The sequence below is a fragment of the Hydractinia symbiolongicarpus genome, chromosome 12 (assembly GCF_029227915.1).
Source record: "Hydractinia symbiolongicarpus strain clone_291-10 chromosome 12, HSymV2.1, whole genome shotgun sequence".
NCBI classification, from domain to species: Eukaryota; Metazoa; Cnidaria; class Hydrozoa; order Anthoathecata; family Hydractiniidae; genus Hydractinia; species Hydractinia symbiolongicarpus.
In genome coordinates, this window is record NC_079886.1 from 23,463,943 (window position 1) to 23,486,341 (window position 22,399).

Here is a 22,399-nt window from a genome sequence, read left to right on the forward strand (position 1 = left end):
ATGTTTGCAAATGAATGTTCCATGTCAGGTCATGTTATTTTCACTTTTAAGAAATTAAAAGCTGTTTTACCGTTGCTAAAATCTTCTGTGGATTAATCTCTAAGAAGTAGTATTGTTTACAAAATTAAATTATAATTTTGCCAAGTAAAAGAAAAGACACTAAACCCCAATATCTCCTTAACCATTTATCAAAAACACATACATTACTCTGATCATTCTTTCAAGCTCTACATAATAGAAGCAGTGCCTAAATTAATTTTGGAAAAAAGTTACATGGATGGGTCATTGCTCATGTTATGAAAATATTTCAAAATCAACTACCATTGTTCTTATGACTGCATGAATTATTTTACACATAAATCAGCTATAGATGTGAATCAATAAAAAAAAGTCAGGGACAAATTTTTAATGTCGATTCTCATTTAAGTTTTTAATTTACACTTTGTATTTATGTACTGACTCAGCCAGGGTTTGAACCCAAGACCTCCCACACTGGAAGCAAATGCTCTACCACAAGGATACCGGCCGATAAGAAATAGAAAAATAGAACAGACCTGTGACAAAAAATTGAGTCAAGAACTATCAAAACAAAATGCCTTGACTATTTGTGGGAGATTTTGCTGTTTTATCTTCATGTATTTTTATGTTATGTTTTTAGAGTGTAAATACTAACAGTGGCCATTGAAAATGGAGGAATTTTTTATGAAATAATTTTTCTTTAACAAAAATGTCATTATCAAAGACGTATTTAGGATTGAATGAACTCAGACAAGTATGTTTACGATGTCTCTCCAACTCAAGTTCTACCTATCCAAGATTTTATAACACTACCCATAATAACAAATGGAGTTCTATAAAGCTCAGAAAACAGACATTTTCCATAAAACCATTTTATGTGTCAAAAAGAACAACCACAACTGGACCTCAAAGTGTTCTTCCAATAACTGAAATTATTACAAAAGACAGAATAATTCTTTTGGGACTTGGAGGTATGCTACCCTGTATACATCTGTGTTTAACTTTTTACTTACTGGCTATTATGGTTCATAAAATATATATTTGTTGTCCTATAAAATGTCTACTTCAGATTGTGTCAAAAAATATTTGTTTTGTGTATAAAATGATTTTTAGGTGTGCTGCGTTTGTCCAATCCATATAGAGTTAGGCATTTTGATGTACCTTGATATCCCAAGTAATTTTGCAGATTGTGCTGTTTAAGAATATATTAAGAGGAAAAGTTTTTCAGAAGTTACCAAAACTTTTTATTCTCATTTAGTTGTTGTTGTGGGATGCTTAGTTGGTTATGAAAGAATTAGCGCACAAAACAGAGAACATAAATTAATGGTGAAAAAGTTGCATTCCACTGTTCTAAATGCACAGGTTTGTAACTTGGAAGCTTACATTACAGAAATTTATTTAGTTTTAACTAGCACTGAAATTTACCCTTGGTGTCTATTCCTTGCTTATATATGTTTGTTTTAGAATGCCGTCAAAGAAGAAAAATATGAAGAAGCAGTACAGCAATATCGCGAAGCAAGGAAACTTGTTGATCTTGTTACAATGAGTAGCTCAAGTGTACAACATAAAGTTATTTTAAACATTGTAGATCAAGTATGTGAGAAGTTAATCCAGTGTGAAAACCACTAGGTTTCTTAGGTTGTTCAAAAAATAAAAAATGAAAGCTGAATTTACTCGATTTTTTCCACCGTAAAATAAGGCATGGTTTGCTGAGAAACCAGAAATAATAGGTGGAATATTTTTTTTACAAAGCCTGAAAGTCTGATTATTATTGAGTTATGATGCATAAAAAATAAAAAACACAAATAGGTTTGCTACAAATCTGTTACATGCAATGAATTACAAAACTTTTACAACTCTTGCGAAATTGTTATAAGATCCCTAAACACAATGTAGGTACCATGCAAAGTTGATAGACATATCCAACAATTGCCCATGTGGGGATTATTGGAAAGGCCAGTTTATTTTTTAAGGTGGGAACAATAGAGTGAAAACGCCAAGTAATTTACCTAAGAATTTTGTGGATGAAAATATTTTACCCTTTATACATTTGTAGCTTGGACACTTGTTATATGAGTTAGGGAACTGGGAAGAAGTAAGTATGATGTCAATATTTATTGGTTTAGTTGCGTTTGTTTTTATCTTTATTACTTTTCTAAACATTGTTGCTTTTGTATTATAGCATTGTTTATTGCCTTTTTAGAGTGTTAGATTTTTTTTTCAAATTTCTAATGTTTTACTAGGCTGAAATATTTTTAAAAGAAACTGAAAGTGTGATGCTCGATTGTGGAGTACAAAAGGTAAGTTTTTTTTTGAAATTTGAGGTGCATATTTTTAATTGAAACCATCTTGTTACTTACAATCTATTTGACACCTGCTTCAAAACTCTTGTATATATAGTGTTTTCCACTTAATTTAGAATATTTTAAATTTATGATGTATTTTCGTGGAAGAATACAAATCTAGATTTGCATCAGATTTTACAAAGTTAGCTGCTTTAGTATCTAAAAAATATTGATAAAAATCTCGTTCCACCTTGTCAAAATCTTCTACAAAACTGTAACAAATGATCTCAATGCTCTCAGTGAGGTATCCAAAGTTTTTTTGGGATTTCAGACTGTAAAAGATAAAAAAAAGAGTGGAGGGGAGATACGAACTCTGCTATTTTAGACCTTAAGTGTCACTAGTGGTCACAAGGTCTGTGGTTTGGGCCACAGCGCAGGCATGTTTAGCAAGTACTACAGCTACACTACAGCAATTTTTACACTAAAATACGTCACAGTTAGTGTTCTTGCAACGTTTAATATTCCTCAATAATGTGTTTCCTTCTGTACACATTTATTTTCTATATTAGGATGACGATGTGTACATAGAAGTGATGTTGCGGTTGGCAAAAATAGATTCTGTTTCCAATAGAAAAGAGGAAGCACTTGATCGATTTAAATTTTGTATCAGCAACTTGGAAAAGAAAATTTCTGTACAAGACATCTATAGTGAAGAGCATTCTGAAAGGTTGAGTTTTTGTTTTGCAACTTGTTTGCGTAATAATTTGTGTGACAAGAAAATTTTTTAATTAGTAGGATTTTGTTGTCAGAACTTGTTTTTTCCGATAAGTCAATTTTAATTTTTTTGGAGCGAATAAGGAAAAAATTTTTTAAGTTTAATTTGTAGACAAGCCAGTTATGTTGATATTTCAGACAAATGTTGTTCTTATATGCTGGTAAAAGCATCTGGATATATTGGAGTTGAGCTTATTACAACTAATCAGATTATAAAGGATGGTGCTATTCCGAGTGAGTGGCAGTCGAGGGTAATAGTAAATTGTTTCAAAGGCAAGGGTGATGCGTTAGAAAGAGGTAACTATAGAGGTTTGAAGTTGGTTCATCAAGTAATGAAAGTTATTGAAAGAGTGATTGATAAGTTACTTAGAGAAAGAATTGATATAGATAAGATGCAATTTGGTTTTGTTCCAGGGCGTTGCACTACAGATGCAATATTTTTACTCAGACAGCTTCAGGAAAAGTATTTAGGAAAGAGAAAGAATCTCTATTTTGTTTTTGTAGATTTAGAGAAAGCTTTTGATAGAATGCCACGTAAAGTTATTTGGTGGACTATGAGAAAATTAGGTGTGGATGAGTGGGTAGTTACGATGGTACAGTCTATGTACAGCAATGCTAGAACTTGTGTCAGGATTAACGATTCACATAGTGATGAATTTAGTGTATATGTTGGTGTACATCAGGGTTCTGTACTTAGTCCTTTGTTGTTTGTTCTAGTCTTAGAAGCGCTGTCCATGGAGCTCAGAACAGGTTGTCCATGGGAGTTATTGTATGCAGATGATTTGGTTCTCATAGCAGAGTCGATGGAAGAATTAGTTGAAAAGTTTGAGAAGTGGAAGAAAGGACTAGAAGAAAAAGGGCAAGGGTGAACACAGCAAAGTCTAAAGTCATGATTAGTAGCACTGCAGCCAAGTGTAACCTTGTAGTTGGAAAGTGGCCTTGTGGCGTTTGCAGGAAAGGGGTTGGTAGTAACTCAATTTTTTGTCAGACTTGCAAGCATTGGGTACATAAGAAGTGCAGTAGTATTAGTGGAAGGTTAAGAGCTGACATTCAGTTTGTATGCAAGCGTTGCAAAGGTGAGATAATAGAGAATGAAGTATTTCCAAGGTAGGTTGTATGATGCCTGTGTAAAAAGTGTTATGTTATACGGAGTGAGACATGGGTGGTGAAGCAGGAAAATCTTGACCGTTTAGAAAGGAATGATATGGGAATGGTTAGGTGGATGTGTAACGCCAGTCTGAGAGACACAAAGAGTTCAGATGATCTAAGAAGCAGGCTAAGTATCCGTAGAATTAAAGATGTTATCCAGATAAGAAGATTGAATTGGCTGGGGCACTTGGAAAGAGTGGAGGGGGATATTTGGGTAAGAAAGTGTAGAGACAAAGCCCAGAGACAGACCGAGAAAGACTTTGCAGGAATTTATAAGGACAGACTTGATACAGAGGAAGATGAGTTTAGATCTAACACAGTCTAGATCAGATTGGAAGAGGGTCATTAATATACCCCGTCCAACCCATGCTAGCATGGAAAACGGACGTTAAGCCGAGAATGATGATGATGATGATGATATTTATTATGGCAAGACAAGTAGAGCAAATTTTAATGTTGGTTATGTAATGTTTATAATTTCTGTTTTGAAACCAGTGTGTCTTATTAGGTTATTTAGAAGACTGAATTTGTTGCTAATTATGTTAGTGAAAAAAACAAATGCCCTTGCATTTAAAAAGCTTGAAATAAGATTTGTTTGAACTAAAATGCATTCATGGCGTGCCAATATGGGTGTCAGATATACATGCGAGGTCAAGATGCATGACGAATATACAAACAAGTTATCTCTACTCTCTCTCTCCAATAGTGCTCCTTCTACATTAATAATATTTGGAAATATTTCCAGAACATTCTTATTCCACACCCTCTACTATTAATATTTGAAGTTTTTTCCTCCCTTTGAATATTGTTTAATTATCTTTAATTTGATTTTTCTGACATAAAATGTAGCAAATTGATGTAATAAGCTTACTATTCGTCTCGCTATTGCTTTATGGGTATATATATCAGAGAGTATATAACATTAGGATGTGTATTGTTTTTTAGATTAACATTATATGGTATGTTGTTAACTGAATATGGCACGTTCACAAGGGCGTTAGGAATGCTGGATGAATCCGAAAAAGCATTTTCTAAAGCTTTAAATATTTGTCGGAGTGTGTTGGGACCAAATCATGAACAGGTAATAAGTGTTGTTTTGTTTTCTTTGTGAAAGAAATTTTTAATTTTTTGTGAATATATTTCCCGTCACTTTACATATCATACACTACTCTCCTGTTTACATCGGTGCAATGAGAAATTAGCACTTTCATATTCCTAGGGATCTCTATACCTCGAGGAAAGTAATTTTTGTGGAGTTTATTTTTAGGATTTTGATCCCTTTTTCCAAATTAAGTTCTTCAAACTATTTGCATTTTGATATATTGTTCACGTTAGACTTTTATTTCGTGTTTTTTTGTAACACCTTCCAATCGCAAAAAAAATTCCGCTTGTTCTCTAAAAAATATACTTTTCAGCCCCTGCAAAGGAATACTTCCTGCAAAATTGTCATTTCTTGAGGCAAAAGAAGATGATTAAAAAAGTCTGGTAAAAAGTAGGGAGCCACTTGCTAAAGAAAAAGTTTGGGTTTTAAATGGGAGAATTAAATAGCAAACACTAAAAAACATTTGTTGAGCTGAGTGAACAAAATTAGACCAACAATCAATCACATTCGGAACATTTCGTTGCCCAGAGGGTAGACTTGTTTTTATACCTTAGGCGCCCTGTGTATGTGTTCAACGGTGATGGCTTTTAAAACTTGTTTTTTTAATTTTTAGACGTCTGTTTTGGCAAACGACTTAGCAACTGTCTACGACGAGAAGGGGAGATACAACAAAGCCATTAGATTGGCCGAGAAAGCAATTAAAATTGCAGGCGAGACTGCACCCGAAAATCTTGCCACTTATAAATATAATTTAGGTCATATATTAATGCACCAAGGTACGTTACATCTGTTTTTTTAGTTTAGACTATACGACCCTATTTGTCGTATGAGAATTGTTTTGTAGTGAAAACTTAAGGGAGGGGTAAGAAAATAACATATTGTGCACACCTGTAAGCAACATTTTAAAAGCAAAAGAATACTCGGATTCTTTAAAACCAAAGAAACTGTTTAGTATCAACGAAGACTGAAGGAAAAGTATAAAAAGGACGAAAACATGGATTATTGGAATAATAATAATTTCAGAGACTCTTAAGTTGTGTAATTTCACACAACAAACGTGATTAAAGTTTGATTGTCGAATTGTGTACCAACCTATCAGAACAAACAAACACAAGAATTTGCTTTTCAACGTAGATAGGGTCTCAGTTAAGAAACTTAAACAACATTAGATGTAAGCCTGAAACTTATGTTACTTATAAAAGAAAATACCCTATTCGTCAAAAAAGGGTTTTAAAATCTCAAATGCACTCTTATTCGACTCAAAATCGCCATTATCATACTTGAAAATATCCGTAGTGATGAAGTGCTAGTTTTATTCGTTAGGAATGTTAAAATATTTTGCCAAAAAAAAACTTTTGCGAATGTTTTTATCGAATTTATTATACATATAAACTTCGCGAGAAAGCCTGAAATGTTTGTTTTTAGTCATGTTTACACCGAACGGGATAGTCGTCACATTTTTAAAAAATAAAGCGCAAAATATTTTTCTTTTAAAACATCTGGACGCTAAATTGCTATGTGCTCCGTGTCTAAAAAACACAATGGCCCCAAATGACTTATCCCTTTCAGCTATGTTCTACAACAATTTGTGTATTTGTTCGCAGGAGATCTTGGTCGAGCGAGAAAATCTCTTCGTGAAGCTTTGCAACTGGCAGAAGAAAACGAAGACACAGAGACAAAAGAATTAGTTGAGTCAAGCATTATGAAGCTTGATGTACCTTCTTCTTGAAATTTACTTGTTTTTAATGCTGATCTTACGTAAATATAACTTGACTTGTATGGCGGTTGGTTCGTTGACGATCTGCACTAGTTTCATGTGTGATGAAGTGCTAAAATATAACAGGTGTGGAGGAGAGCTGTGGTGCACATAGGTGGAGGACAGTTTAAAATTGAATTATTCCTGTATATGCTTTCATAGTAGAGAAATATTTAATAACTTTTAACCAGTTATTATTAAGGTTTTTCTTCGGGTTAGGAAGGTGTCGGATCATGTGGTAAGTTCATGCGTACAACACAGTGCGTGCAGTAAATTTTTGCGAATGAGTGACTGTTGTATTTTTGCAAGTAGTGCTAGTAGTTGAATAAAAGAAAATGATCACCGTAAATGCTCAACTAGGCACCCAATCTCTATTAAATACCTGTTTTTATAATCACTCCCTTAAATATTGAAAATCGAAAAATACTTTATTCGGTCAAAAAGGGACCTTGATCGAAATTTTTCTCATATAAGCCAACATGGAAAGAATTATAAAATGATCAGACGGAGGGAGTCGCGAATAAAAAATTGATGTATTGTAGGCAAATTTTATTTCAAAATTTCTGACTTTTGACAAACATCCAGTTTCATTTGACGCTCCCTAAAAGCTTCAATGCAAATTAGGCCCCCGGGCGTTCATGAGCGGATTTGCGGTTTTGCTTTCTCGCAATTTGTTTCTATTCGCGAAACGGTGACGTATAGATACGACAAATATCTAACTGTGACCTATATAAGTATGAATTTATCCTTTCTGCTTAGCATTCAGCATGGGAATAGGATTGCTATCTTAGGCGATTGTGTAGTTGAGTGATTGCTGTGTTTGCATGGCTTTTGTAGCTCGAATGAAAGCTTTGAATGCACTAGGACTCGTTGCTAGCAGCACCAATAGGGCCTATCCTGGGTGAACAATTTCCATAATAATAACTCGTACATACATATTTGATTTCTACAAAAATTTTACTAAGTGCAGTGAATCATGGGTAATCCTTAACTTGTTTCCATGGCATTTTGCTTTCATGATTTAAAATCTCGCGATAAAGGATCTTGGTCAAAGTTAATGAGAATGAAGATGACGTTATTGAGCTACGAGGAACCCATTTCCAATTCCTGAAAAAAGTAGCTACGTCATTAAATTTTGATCAAAAAGATCACACCACTACAACTCTGTCTGCTTTCCCTTAACTGCATTTTTGTGGTTCAAGAAAAAAAGGTTCCGCGGTTGTAGAAAAGCTAAATTATACCAGAAATTGATAGCTGACTAATTGAAAAAATCCTTGAAAAAATTGAAGTTGAAATAACATCAATGGCGTATGATTTTTATTAGGACACAGGTAAGCCCAACCCCTAACCCACCTCCACCCTCACTTTTCTCTGTTTCTCAACGTTCTAAATCCCAGTCTTCTGTAACAGTATTATGATATTGGGCGATATGAAAGGGGTTTTCCAAATATTAAAATAGGCAAGCATTGCTAAAAAATATCTAAATATTTGCCCAAATTGCAAACTGGCTCTGTAATTGAACTTCAGAATTGTACAAATTCCAGTACGGAAAGAATTTGGATTGGTGGAATATGTTTTATTGCATCATATCTTGGAGAAGAACAACTTTTTTGACAATATCGAGCAGTGAGAAGCCTTAACAATAGGTTGGGAAAGATATAAAATGTTTATTTAACTTGAAACGAGTTTAACAAATCGTTATGACATTATGTCATACACCGACCTCGCCACCAGGACTTTTTGTTTCTTTCATTGAGATTGCGAGACGTATGTACCTATTGCTTTTCTCATCGTCAGGTTGATGAAAGAAAAAGAACTGAAGCGCTCTGATGATGACGATGTATTGTCCATTTTAATTGCTGATGTTAGCATGCCTCTAAAATGTGAACTGGTAACTAAAAATGAAACAAGAAATATCTTAAAAGAAACTTTTTTAGCGACGAACTTTAAAAATTTTAATATTGATGCTGAGTTTTCTTTCTTTTTTTAAATCTCTGCATTTTGCGATATTTCCCATGGTGACATGAAATTTAAGATTTCGATTACCTTTAAGGTGTTATGTTCACCTAATTAATAGGTAATTTATTTTTAATTTGTTAATTAAAACAATACTAACTTAATGAGAACGTGATAAAAATTGGGCTTTCCTGATGTGGCCTTTTAATATTTTTTTTCTATAGCTGTATTTTCCCTGTCTTTCCCACTATTTTTTGACAAATTTTGAAAATCAAAAATTTTATCGTACATATATCTTATTTATAAACAACTTTTAAGTGAGAGGGAAAACAGATGTCACAATTAGTTGACATTAAAAACGATGACGTGAGTGGTACAGAGTGAGAGACATCGTAGTCATGGTAACTGTAATTACAGTGATAATATTTGGGATAAACAAAAATACATAGATAAATCAAGCTTAAAAAAAATACCACTACGCTATAACCTTTTTTTCTTTTTAAACTTTTTTTTCTTTATATAGGCTGTGGTTTATCTTTTCTGCTTAAAAGTCTCACGTACATAATTTTGATGGAAGAGATGCATTCGTACGAAACAAAAACATTTAAAAAATTTAAAACAGTCTTTTATCTCCTGGAGTTTAGCCAACCTCATCCCCATGACTTTTTTAACAAGTCCTGGGAACGTGGTTGGGAGTATACCAATAAAATTTTAGGCATTTAGTAAAAAAGCACATTTTTTTATCTCGAGAGTTAATTTGAAAGGACCTTTTTTAGGGGGCGTTAATTTTAGTCTGGTGGGGGGGGGGGGGCGTTTATTTAAATATTACCGAAGCCGGAAATGACCGTCGGTTTTTCAAGCGTGCATAAATTTGGACTGTTTGTAAAAGAGGGTGGCTTTCTTCTTTGATAAATTCACCTAAAAGTTTTAAAGATGTGCTAAATTTTTATGACGGACGTTTATTTAAAGATTTACATGACCACAGCTGGTAATTTATTTTTGTAGCAAGTGAAGCCATGAATAGTTACCATTATTTATTTATTTATTTGTTAATCTTTATTTTGATGTCCTTCAATAAACTTTGTAAAAGACTATCTATTTCCGTACACAAACGTTTTTCATGGATATTTAGAAACCATAATTTTTTTTTATATCAATAAATCCCGAATAAAAAAGTTTTAAATTCCTTGATGTCGCCTGTTTATAATTGATATGGTCGCTATGCTTTCCTGCCGGTCATAATTTCTCTAATTTCAACCAGAAGGCCAGAACAAGAGGTCGTAATTAACAAACAATCATAGCTATCAGAAAGAAAATTACATCTTGAACTGAATCAGTTTAGCCTTTCAAAAGAATCAACAAAGACAAACTAAAGTGCCAATCAAGTGGTTATGTTCACACGTATGACATTGTAAATTTATTTAACGCGGATATACACATGTGTAAACAGGCTTAAAGAAAAACAAACAAACAAGCAAACAAACAAAAACGTAAACAGAATGATATTATTTGTATATTTTATATTATTAACATACATTAACACAGGTAGCAGCTTTGTTTATTGGAACGCGGGAAAATGGAGTGAATGTGAATTAAAAGACACATGTTTTAATCCTGGCGTGAAAACAAGACGTGTCGATTGTCGTAACGCGCTACGCAGAATTATTCCATATAAGTTATGCGACAGTGATGTACGTCGAAAACCGAAACAACGCCAAGAATGTGTTCCCAGACAATGTTACGATAAGTTAAGGAAATCGTTACGACTCGATATTACGAATTGGAGTAATTGTACAGTTGTTTCGCTTGATAAATGGAAAATATTACGTGGATTAAACGAAACGATGAAAGATACGAAATGTAGCCGTAACTCGAATCCAGTTGCTTTCGCAAAGACTCGCAATGTTACGTGTTACGTGCAGTATGAAAACAATACACTTTTGAAATTAGATTCTCAGGTATGCACAGATGTTTACAAAATCACTGCTAGAGAATGGAAGCTATGTTTTTATGGCTGTTTTAACAATTGCTCCTTATCAAGATGGTCCAACTGGAAGACATGTAAACACTGCCGTATGTCAAACGTGAAGTACAAAACTCGCCAATACACTTCTTTACCAGGCCTTTTTGAATACAAAAATGCTTGTCCTAACATAATCAAATTAAAAACTAAAAAAATAAAAGTACGTAAACAACAAACTCAATACCGATTATTCGATTGGGATAAAGGAAAAATCATAATGGGTAAAAAGTCCCGAAAACGATTTTTGACCTTTACTATAAAAAGAAGAATTATTTCCTGTATAAGTAACACGGGAAAAATATGCGATGCAAAAAATTCCGCTATTCCTATTAGTGAAATTGTTGTGACGGATAAACCTTGTGTACTTAGCAATTGGTCGCCATGGTCTCAATGTACTAGCAATTCAAGCTACATGCAGGGTTCTATGGGAACACAATATAGAAAAAGATATGTTGATGTGCTACCCGTGGGAAATGGTAAGAAATGTGATGAAATGATAAGTTTTAGAAATTGCACAAAGAGGCAAGATCCAAAATACGACTGGTTTCTCGGTGATTGGAGTTCTTGCGAAACGACTCAACAGGCTCGGCATAATTGTTCGTTAAGCTACAAAACACGGGATGTATATTGTTTCCGCGAAGATGACGTCACTAAAAAGCCAACGTTGGACTATTTCTGTACACAAAGAGCGAAGCCGTCAACACAAAGAGAGTGTACCCTAGCTTGCCAACGAAAATGTAGGTACGCTAATTGGAGTCCATGGTCATGTGATAACAATACTACGACCAGGGAAAGAAACGAAGTCCACAAATCGTCTCAAGCAGTGTGTCCACGGATCATACAAAGAAAATCAAGAAAAATGTTCACCTGGAAAAGAGAAAATCCTTCATCGTGTCGACTTACAAATACATCAGCGCAATGCGGGGTTGGTAGAAAAATATTTGAAGTGAAATGCACAACTTGTTCCAATGAAGTGGTGAAAAATAATTTTTGCGAGAAAAGAGAGAAACCAGAGCGTTCTGAAAGCTGTCGAGTTTATTGTCCCAACGATTGCATTGTAGATGAATGGTCCAGCTGGGGATCATGTAAGTTTAATTACAGAAAAAGAGTAAGACATGTACTTGCAAGGAAGTCTGGAGCTGGCATGAGCTGTCCTTACTTAACAGAAACTGAGTCATGTGATATGAATGAATATTTCTGGTCACTCTCAAAATGGAGTAGCTGCCAGATCAGTTTATCCAACAGTAGCGAAAGATGTACACCTGGCCTACAAACAAGACTGCTACGTTGTGTGAAGAATAAAGTAGGGAACTTTGTGGACGTGTCCCATTGCGACAAATTAGTCAAACCAAATACAGAGAAAAAATGTGAACTATGTCCAACAGATTGTAAATTGTCTTTGTGGTCAGATTGGTATCCATCTTGCAAAGCTGCACGTAGTTCACTACCCTCCCTTGAGCAACCTTTTACGCAGCGAAGACGTTACATTGAAGTACACGGTAACAGCGCGGGAAAAGCTTGCTTGAAAAATTTAGTTGAGAGAAAACAGTGCCCACCATTTGCGGGGTATCGTTGGATAATGAAAGAATGGGAGATTTGCACTCATAGCACCATTGCTAGTCAAAGTTTTAATTCGCAGACATCTCTAAAAAATGGCGTACAGAAACGGCAGGTTTACTGTTCTGACGGATTCCATGCAGTGCATGATGGGATTTGTCTTGGCCTTAACAAACCGAAACCCAGTGAATATAGTGAATGCCAGATAAACTGGATGAGCACGTGTAACTTAATGCCGTGGGGTGATTGGTCACAGTGCACAGAGGATTGTGGGACAGGTAAGACAAGTGATAAATTTTTTTAGATGCGAAAAATATATTATTATTGAAATAATACAAATAACATAAATATTGCGAAATGTTTGGCGCAAAGATGATAGAGGCTAGCAACAATTTTATCGCTAGGAGCAATCTTTAAAATCCTTAACATGTGATCAAAATCTCTAATCACTGATTGAGTAACACTTATAGCGCTAATAAAGACAGCCTTCTGCCTCCTCGTTCATGCAGGCTAGATACAATGAAGTTCTTCATGGCAGAGGTTTTAAAATGTTAAATTTGTTTACTGTGAAGTAGTAAATTGGTAATGTGCAAAGGAGAGCGCTTGTACAGTAGAAAGTGATTCTGACAATTAATTAATGAGATATTTTTAATGCGACGATATATTAATTTAGTTTGCAGACATTTTCACACGAGAATTTACAAAAATTAACAAGTTTATTTGATAAATTAATAGCTTGAGAATTCTTGGTTCTGTTTAGTATTAAGGGGCGTGATCATTGAAAGTAACGATATAACTTCTCCTTCTTACAACTGAACACAAAACAGTACGTAGTGGCGTTTCAAGATAACACCCCTACCCGCCCTTTTCTTTCAGTTGCTTTTGTCTTTAATTGGTTTGAGGTTGTATTCAGCTTCAAATTTAATAAATACTTTATCCAGTATTTGAAAAAAAGCCCTTTTATTCTTCCGGAATATAATTTTAGGGACCCAGGAAAGGAAACGAATATTTTCTTCTGAAGATTGCAAAGATAAAAAATTCGATCTTCTACAGACTCGAAAATGTAACACCCAGCCATGTCAGGAATACTTTCACCATTATGGAGCCTGGAGCGAGTGTCATCCAATCATAGATGACAAAAAATGTTTACATTGGAAATTTATAAATGGCGAGCAACTTCGTAACGTTACCTGTCGATCTTCTAACGGATCGGCTGTCGCGAATGTTTACTGCGAGGAGTATGACGGTGAAAAACTGAGAACAAGGGTAAATAACTTAAAATAATAACCAGCCATACCTTGAAGAATAGTTTTATTTTTATCCTCCGAGTTCATACTAACTGTCACGGATACAAAGCTCTCGAGTTAAACAAAAATATTTTCTCCCGTGTAATCTTTCCTTGCGAAAATCAATACGTTTAAGCCTTCACAACAAAGGTCTAAAAATCAAAATAATTTAATGGTAGGAAGAATAACGTCCACATTTTGACAATTTGGTAGAGATTCCCACCACAATTGCTTGTTGTTAAAAATGCTGAACCAACATGCTCAAACCTGCGTCCATACCTAAAAAGATAATGAATAAACAGTATATTATTAATTGGCATTTCCTACTAAAAACACAGTTTGGTCATTTCCGGCCAGTATTTAGGAATAAAAACAACATTTTTACATTTTTAGAACAGCTGCGGCGTCCAATGTGAGACTAATTGCGTGCTGTCCACTTGGTCCAGTTTCTCACAATGTTCGGCATCTTGTGGAGCTGGAATATCTATACGATCAAGGCGTATATACGCCCAGCCTTCAATTGGTGGAAGGGCGTGCCCAGCTGCTACACATAACTTTGTAACGGAAACCAAACCGTGCAAACTAAGAGAATGCTATGGAAATGTTTGGAAAGCAGAAGAATGGGGCGAGTGTATTATGAATAGACGAAAGCAATGTGGAAGAGGTATATTGTCTTATTGTATATATTTTGCCATGAGGAGGACTGTGTCGAGGAAGCATTGGATAAGGTCTGTAGGCAGAACGAAGTAAAGCGTTATGTCCGTGTTCTTTTTTCCTTGACAAAGGAGGCCCTTTTAGGTAAATTTTCTTTTTGAATATTTTATGTCTAGAATGAAATAGCTAAATATAAATTATGTTCCACATTCGGGGATGACCTTGGGCTTTAAATAAAGTACCTTATGGATAGCCATAGCCAACTTCGTTCTCAGCACATGTTGTCTTATTTTTATATTAGGGATAGCGAGTTCACCGTCCCGATATGAAAACATACCACATGGACTGAAAACGAGGTTCATAGATAAGTCAATTCTGAAGTAACCCTCTATATATACTTTTTATAATTTGGCAATGAGGAAATATACTTCCAAATAGTTTCGAAAGAATTTATTCCAGTGATAGTATAAAATCTTTGATAGGAATCTAAATGAAGTAGTTTATCAGTCATAATCGTTAAGCTCCACTGATAACATTCATACATGTTTATTTGCCTGATGTGACGTTTAAGAAAAAAAATACTAATCCAAGAATATTTTCGAGGATTTGTTTCATTTACTTTATGTGTTTCACTTGTTAAGAACAATTTTTAAGAGTAATCACAAGACTGAAATATTTTTTGTTTTTTTCTCTAAATACCACAACAGAACAATTTCCTCCAAAATGTGTTTCAAGATCTTGTGATTTTGCAAAATTATACTTGTGTTCGCAAAGCCGTTGTGGTCGCAAAAAGTTGCAATGTTTTGCGTGCATAAAATATTATATCAAAATAGGAATAACTTTTAACTGGTCATGTGAAAATGTAAGAACACTTTAGCCTAAAACCAAATACCCTGTTTCTTATATTACCCGTTTATACTATGGCACATTTATGAAAAATAGGGATTCTTAAAGGCTTTTTCCAGTCTCCAATAATCAAATTTCAAAGTACAAAAAATGTTAACTTCTACGACTTTTTTCTGTATCCATCCTATACATCTTTCCAACAATGTTTGATTTATTTCTTGACAGGAAAACGAAATCGCACTGTATCTTGTATTGATCCTGCAACGGGAGACACATCAGGGAACTGCACTGACGCTCCACCAATTACAGAAAAGGGTTGCAAGATATATTGTGCTACAGACCAATGTGTGGTTTCTGATTGGTCAGAATGGAGTAGATGCGAGGTGAAGGACAATCAACTTATATCACAGCGAACGCGCCAAATTTTACGAGCAGGAAAGGAAAGAGCATGTCGCAGATTAAAGGATCGAAAGATCTGTGAGAAGTTTTCATGGAAAGCTAACGCATGGAGCAGTTGTCTTTTAAACTCAGGTAAGGTAGAAATTTGACGAGCTTATAATTCATTTTCTAATTTAATAGGCAGAACGTATTACTTGAGGAAAGTACTGGGGAGGAGAGTGTGGTAAAATAAAAATATTTGTGCTCTCTTTTTACACAGACAATGAAACTTGTGGTGCTGGAATACGTGAAAGACTTGTTGAATGTGTAAATAAACATGGAAAAGCCGTGGACCCATTAAAATGTTATAATATTAAGTCAGTCGCACCCCGGATGTATGAGACGTGCGTTATACTCTGCCCAGGGAAATGCGAAGTGTCGTCTTGGAGTGAATGGTCAGCGTGTGATCAAAAATGCGACACGGTCAAGTACAGTACTAGACGAAGAGTGGTTGTGAGTCATCCCAAGAGTTGTGGCGAGACAGTTTTAACAGGTAGGCGAGTCATGCGGTGTATTTTGAAATGATTTTTTGTTCGACGGGAGGGATCTGTTTTATTGTGTTTACAATATGTTTGTGCCATGTGACAATCCTTATCTTTTTCAATTGACAAGGACTTTTGCTGAAAACCCAAGCGAGAGTTCTAAGTCCTTAGTTCTTAGTCAGAAGCAGGAGATGTCTCATCCGGGTAAAGTTGAAGTGAAAATAATTGTAAATATATTATATGGCTAGTGTTGCGATAAAAAATACAAAAAGAAATTATGAGATCTGGTAAATTTCTCTTAAACTGGTTTCTAACTAGCTTAGTTAACTAAGCTTTCTTCGAAAATATCAAATTCAGTTTCTCTCAAACGAAAACTTAGCCGCAAACAAATGTCAATGCAAATCCCTAAAATTCAAATCCACCTCATAGCAAACTCCGAATTACAATCAACCAACCACCACAAAGTCGGAGTGATCACGTCTTATCCTTTCTTAAATAATTAAAGAATCCATTAAATTTGTTTGGGTGAGTGAGGCCATTCACGCTGAAAACAAAAGATTGACCACGTGAGCAAAGAACAATAGAATTAACCAATCACAAAGCGCGGTCAGTATTCTGACCGCAGAAAAATCGTTTGAGACCCAGCGTGATTTTTCCAGCCTTAACTATTTCGATTTCCTGGTGGTAAGAAAAATTATGCTGGCTAGTTTCTAACTTGCTCTCGTGCATTTTAAAAAACAAATCATTAAATTGAAGAAGGAAAACTCACAAACAGAAGGAAAGCTATTATCCGAAAGATGATACCACTAAACTGCAGTTGCTAAGCAACTATAAAAACAGACGCCAGTGAAAAGGAAGTCTGTCAAATTTGACGACAAGTTATGAGTATGTCGAGAACAGTTTTAGAATGCTTAATGAATTATGACGGCATATGAACACTCGAAATTAACAAAATTGTTAACAATAGAAAATTTATCATTATCAATTTCATTCGCGTTATTTTTGGTGGTGATGATATGTGATGGCTTAATAGTGTTTGACCACAGGAAATAAGTACTTAATTTGCTATGTCGAGGTTAATGATCATTTATGGTTAAAATAGAAAGAGGGCTGGCTGTATTGTAGGGGTACAATAAAAGGGTTTCCCTCTCACTCAGTAATATAAATGTCTGATAAAATTTTTCTCTGAAACAATTATTCGTCGGGACAAAATATTCGACACCTGTAGAAAATTTATTTGCTTTTGTTTTTAGTTTTTAAGAGTTTTTTTTTATGTGAGATTAAAAAACAAAAAACACTATTTATAGACTACAAATTTTAAGTCAGTATTCTAACTAATTTCTCTGACAAAATTCTCCCCACCCCACCAAGAATTTGTCACTTTTGTGCGACATGTTTAGGGGAAATCAATTTTCGTAACGTAAAGCAAGGCCGAAGTCTTTTAAGAGAGGGGCTAAAAGTCATCAAAAATCTAAAAGATCTGTTATAAGCAATAGATTATTCTGGAGGAGTAATACCACTACTTTACCGCCACCCAAACATCCAACCACGCACTAACCCACGATAATCTAAACAGGGCCTCTCTAATAAAATAAACCTTTCATTAAAGACTAATAATATATTTCCTCTAAAACAAGAAAGTTTTTCTGCATTATAAAAATTTTTCAGTTATGTTACAGTAATCTATTCATTCATAGAATCGTTGTTCTGTCCGATCTACCCCTGCTACACATTAGCTGTCAGTGACTGGCATCAATGCGAAGCTGTGCACAAGGACACGTGCGGTGTTGGTCAACAGAAGAGAAGTGCGGTGTGTAAAAGAAGTGATGGAAAGGAAGTCAGTTTGCCATACTGCATGGAATATGTAACAGGTAAAATAAGAAATACGTTAACGAATTTTTCTTTTGTTAATATTTATTCATTTATTTATTTATATAATTTTACCTTTAATCTTATTGTTTTCATGCTGACGTTTGTCTAAAAAAGGAAGACCAATGATACTTTGTCAAAATTTGTCCAAGAAAGGTTTTCTATTAACGCTCCCAAAACTGAACTGCGAGAGTTGATCACGAATCGTTAAGTATCAAGAAGAAAAAGCGTACGGGGCCGAATAAGTACCAAAAAAAGAAGATGGAATCGGTATTTCAGCAGAATATGAATGAATCTTTCTTTACTTCTACGTATTTTTCAGGAGCCACAAGGCTGACACGTAATTGTCAAATACCATGTTGGAATGATTGCATAACAACTGATTGGTCCACGTGGTCAGAATGTTTTGGAATATGTGATTATACAAAGAAGCTTTTAATAACCCATGGGTTTACAGTTAGATGTCGTTCAATTCTACAAAATTCTACGGCAAATGGCATTCCATGCCCAAACACGTTGCACGAAGAAAAAAAATGTTTCTCCCCAAAATGTTATACTCAAAAAAGAAGGTATGGTAACTAAGTTGCTAAAACGTATTTCACTTGTGTTGGCAACAAAAGCATAATTTGAGGACCTTTGAAAACTGGTGACTAAGTGTAGTTTTATGCATTTCTTTTTACCCAGGAATCATCAATGCGTCCGTTCAGACGGCACGTTTCTTTCGTATGGTTGCAAAGTTGATCACTCGCAAAAGAAATATCCCTGCAAGTGCCCTGTTCAGAATTCCAGGTGTATAAATAAACGATTTTGTCGCTGTCACCATGGTTACGTGGGTGTGACCAACAAAAGTAAATTTTTAACGAAGTGTGTACCTTTCACTGCGAAGGAGAACATTTCAGCTGGTAGGTCTTATCAGATTTTCTGTGTTTTTTTAGTGTTTTAGCGCCCTTTTGAGTGATTTCCTTTTTTGTCCTCCTAATTAATATTCATTTGGATGATTTTTGTTTAAAAACAACGTTGCTATACAAGGTTTTATTTTCAAACTAGTTGATAGCCTGTATATAAATATCCACAGGTTCGACCGTCCTTTATGAATCGCATTTCGTGCGTCTGTTACATAGCTATAAAATCGCGCAGAGAATTAACGCTACTGTGGTACCATTTTTCGCCAAGACAGAAAAATAAAAACACTTTTATTATAATACTCGTTTGCCCGTGAAAACTCCAAGAAAATTCGCCTGTTAAAGCAAAGTTAATAAAAACATATCACATTTGCTACTTTTAGCTTAAAAATTTATGCGTGGTTTAGTATGACTCAGTTCTTTCCGACAGATAGACAACGGTTATTAGAAATTCTGACATATAATAACTCAACTCACAAAAATGTTGAAAAAATAACAACAAAATATTCATATTTCCTGAAATAAATAAATATAAAAAATTGTCGAAAATTCCGTCTGTTTATATCTCAACGGGTGTTAGTGAAGCTTGGTGGTGAAATTTATTATATATTACGAACTCATCGTTATTCAATTAAAAGGAATTGGGCGGTGTCATTTGTTTGTAGAAAAAGTAAAAGTCTTGGAATATAAGTAATCTTGTATATGCGAGAAGGTAACAATGTTTTTCTTCACAGATGAAGGAGAGATGAACATAAAAGTTATCATCTGGGTGGTAGTTGGAAGCTTCGTGGTATATTGCGTGTTAGTCTCAGGGATAATTGTTCTATACAAAAGGTAATATATTGACATTACATTCGTTTTTCTTATTGTAAAGTTCATTAATTTTTTTTCTTCAAGAATGCAATTATGTTTTAATAAATCCTAAAAATCAACTTTGAACCCAGGACTTTTTCACGCCTATGACATATACTTACGGGACTAATAAAAATCATTTTTTTATATTTTTTTAGGCACAGTAAAAAAAATTCCATGAAAAATACATTCTGCACAAACAATAACAATTCTTACTATGAAGATGTGAACAACTGCGTAGAAAAACAAACCTTGGTCACGTTTACTAAAAAACAAGGGAGACCACGTCAATTATTAGCGTCACTAACGGAAGACACCGACAATTCTAGTAGTGGGATATCATCATTAACTAGCTCACAAACTTTGTTACAACTCGACGAGGAAGAACTTTTACGATATTCAGAACTGAATGACGGTACGCAACTACATACAAAGTTGTGACACCTTATATTAAATAACAGAATGACGGTGCGCGACTGAGTACCAAGTTGTGCCTTCTCATATCAACAGTGCCATGAGATTAAATTCTGCGATATGTTACCACATCAACCGCGTAATTGTCGAATGACGTCAGTGCTAGCAACTGGGGTTAGAAGGACAAAAATTCCCCAAACACGAGGGAGAGCATTCTCTCCTTCATATAGATATTTTAGTATTATTTAAAGTTTAGAATTATGTAAATTATTTTTTGCGTCATATTTGTAAAAAGAATAAATATGTAACTAAACAGGTGGTGATTTTTCAGTGTTGACAAGGGATCGTCTGCTTTATGTTCTGTTGGAAAACTAAGACATAGTGACGCAATAATATTAATTCTGGCTGATTTATGTCATCAGATTGATTACTAATTGTTTATTTGGCTCGTACAAAAATTAAATTCTTTGGCGGAATATTCTCTGTTTGGCGCAATACAGCATTACTGATAGGCAAGCAAAATTTTTTTCATTCTTTTTCGATTTTAATGTTTTTTTTTCACCATTCTCAGTTTCGAGGACAAAAGTTTTGGAAACACTTTGGTAAGATTTGAACCAAAAGTGGACAAGCTTTTTCTACAATCTCATTTAAATGAATTAAAAGGCTCAGGGAGATGTTTTTTTAGAAGACATTTAATCAACTTTTAGCATCTTTTTAGATTCTTAATATAAAAAACCTAGAATGAGAAGTATGCTGGAGACAAGGTTGGTTTTTCTGAAGTTCGCTTCAGATGATGTCCGTAGTTGATGCGGAAGCTTTGCAGAGATATTCAACAGCATTATTTTTATAACACCTCTTGTATGGCTTTCTTACATCACAACATTGTGTCTTCATAAGAACATAACCGGCAACCTCATCCCCAGGGCTCTTCTATGTCTACAATATTCTGGGGAGACGGCTCCGTTATAGTGTAACTGGGACACTGTTCAACTGTTCTTAATATTTTTTTATGTTTTTGTAAAGCAAGAATCACAATGGTATTACCACCTATGGTGGTCAGATGCAAAAAATATCACAACGCGTGACTCTCTAATTACAGCATGCGATCCTAAAATTTGCAGATGTTGTAAAACGTAGGTTTAATGTAATTAAATTAGAAGAACCGCCAGCTTATCGCGCATGCGTTCTGATAAGATGAACTTTTAAAGCTTTCTTGTCTGTGATCCTAAAAATAAAGTACTAAGGGGTATGGAGGTGAACTTGTTCTTCTAAGGGTACCGTTACACGTAATATTTCGCCCTGCGTGGAAACTCACCCCGCTTTTGCCCGGGGATTAAATTTCAACTCACTGTTACTTAAAAATTGAACAACCCAAGAAAAAAACAAAGAAAATGATGAATAAATAAATAAAAAAGAAAATAATATCAATAGTCTTTTTTTCGCCCTAGGGTGAATATGTGTACTCTCGCCTACATGTAACCAAGTTTTTTTCCTCCTGTGGTAAAAATTTCTCCTGGGTAACGACAGTGTACAACACTTTCTCCTAAAAACAAACAAGGCTGAGTAATCAGTATAAGTTTCCACATTGTGCGCATTTTTAATGTACAAACTAAAATATTCTCAGCTCAGTTCTTCAAAATAAAAAGTAATTCCTATGAACAGCGAGACCATCGGCTGCATCAGTCTTACTATAACCTTGTAAATCATTAGAAGCCATCAACTGAATCAACAAAATAAAAAAGCGTTTTTGCTATAAAAAATCCTTGAGTCAACAGTAATCGTTTTCCAATCAAAATGTTTTAAAATGCTTTGCACAACTTGAAGGAAAAAGGATAGTTGTTGACGATCGCATTATAGCCCTCGCGCAGATCGACGAATTCAGATTTTTCGCGTACTTACACTTTCGAAAATTAATAAATTGAGAATCTTTTGTGCACAAACTCATAATGTGACATTTTGTGCCCTCGAACGTTTCCTATAATGAAAATCCAATTTTTTTTAATGACATTCCTACAAATGGTTGGGATTAAGGCTGT

At 34.7% G+C, this 22,399-nt stretch overlaps 2 protein-coding genes across 2 annotated transcripts; both read left to right on the forward strand.

The window, feature by feature from the left end:
* The first annotated feature begins 635 nt into the window (after positions 1–635).
* On the forward strand, positions 636–7,278 carry LOC130622077 (tetratricopeptide repeat protein 19, mitochondrial-like). The gene is made up of 9 exons (XM_057437470.1): positions 636–989; positions 1,277–1,380; positions 1,483–1,611; positions 2,075–2,113; positions 2,262–2,318; positions 2,873–3,030; positions 5,172–5,307; positions 5,942–6,104; positions 6,933–7,278. The coding sequence occupies exons 1-9, from the start codon at positions 728–730 to the stop codon at positions 7,055–7,057; spliced, it is 1,173 nt and encodes a 390-aa protein (XP_057293453.1). The 5' UTR covers positions 636–727; the 3' UTR covers positions 7,058–7,278.
* Positions 7,279–10,401: 3,123 nt separating this feature from the next.
* LOC130622230 (thrombospondin type-1 domain-containing protein 7A-like) lies at positions 10,402–22,158 on the forward strand. The gene is made up of 10 exons (XM_057437668.1): positions 10,402–12,898; positions 13,606–13,886; positions 14,300–14,570; positions 15,632–15,937; positions 16,065–16,337; positions 18,024–18,197; positions 18,518–18,764; positions 18,880–19,097; positions 19,832–19,931; positions 20,108–22,158. The coding sequence occupies exons 1-10, from the start codon at positions 10,540–10,542 to the stop codon at positions 20,388–20,390; spliced, it is 4,512 nt and encodes a 1,503-aa protein (XP_057293651.1). The 5' UTR covers positions 10,402–10,539; the 3' UTR covers positions 20,391–22,158.
* The last annotated feature ends 241 nt before the right edge of the window (positions 22,159–22,399 follow it).

Coding starts and splice junctions, on each gene's coding strand:
- LOC130622077 (XM_057437470.1), top strand. CDS start 728: ATGTCATTATCAAAGACGTATTTAGGATTGAATGAACTCAGACAAGTA. Junction 990..1,276: donor AATTCTTTTGGGACTTGGAG/GTATGCTACCCT, acceptor ATTCTCATTTAG/TTGTTGTTGTGGGATGCTTA. Junction 2,319..2,872: donor TCGATTGTGGAGTACAAAAG/GTAAGTTTTTTT, acceptor TTTCTATATTAG/GATGACGATGTGTACATAGA.
- LOC130622230 (XM_057437668.1), top strand. CDS start 10,540: ATGATATTATTTGTATATTTTATATTATTAACATACATTAACACAGGT. Junction 14,571..15,631: donor ACGAAAGCAATGTGGAAGAG/GTATATTGTCTT, acceptor ATTTCTTGACAG/GAAAACGAAATCGCACTGTA. Junction 18,198..18,517: donor CTGCATGGAATATGTAACAG/GTAAAATAAGAA, acceptor CGTATTTTTCAG/GAGCCACAAGGCTGACACGT.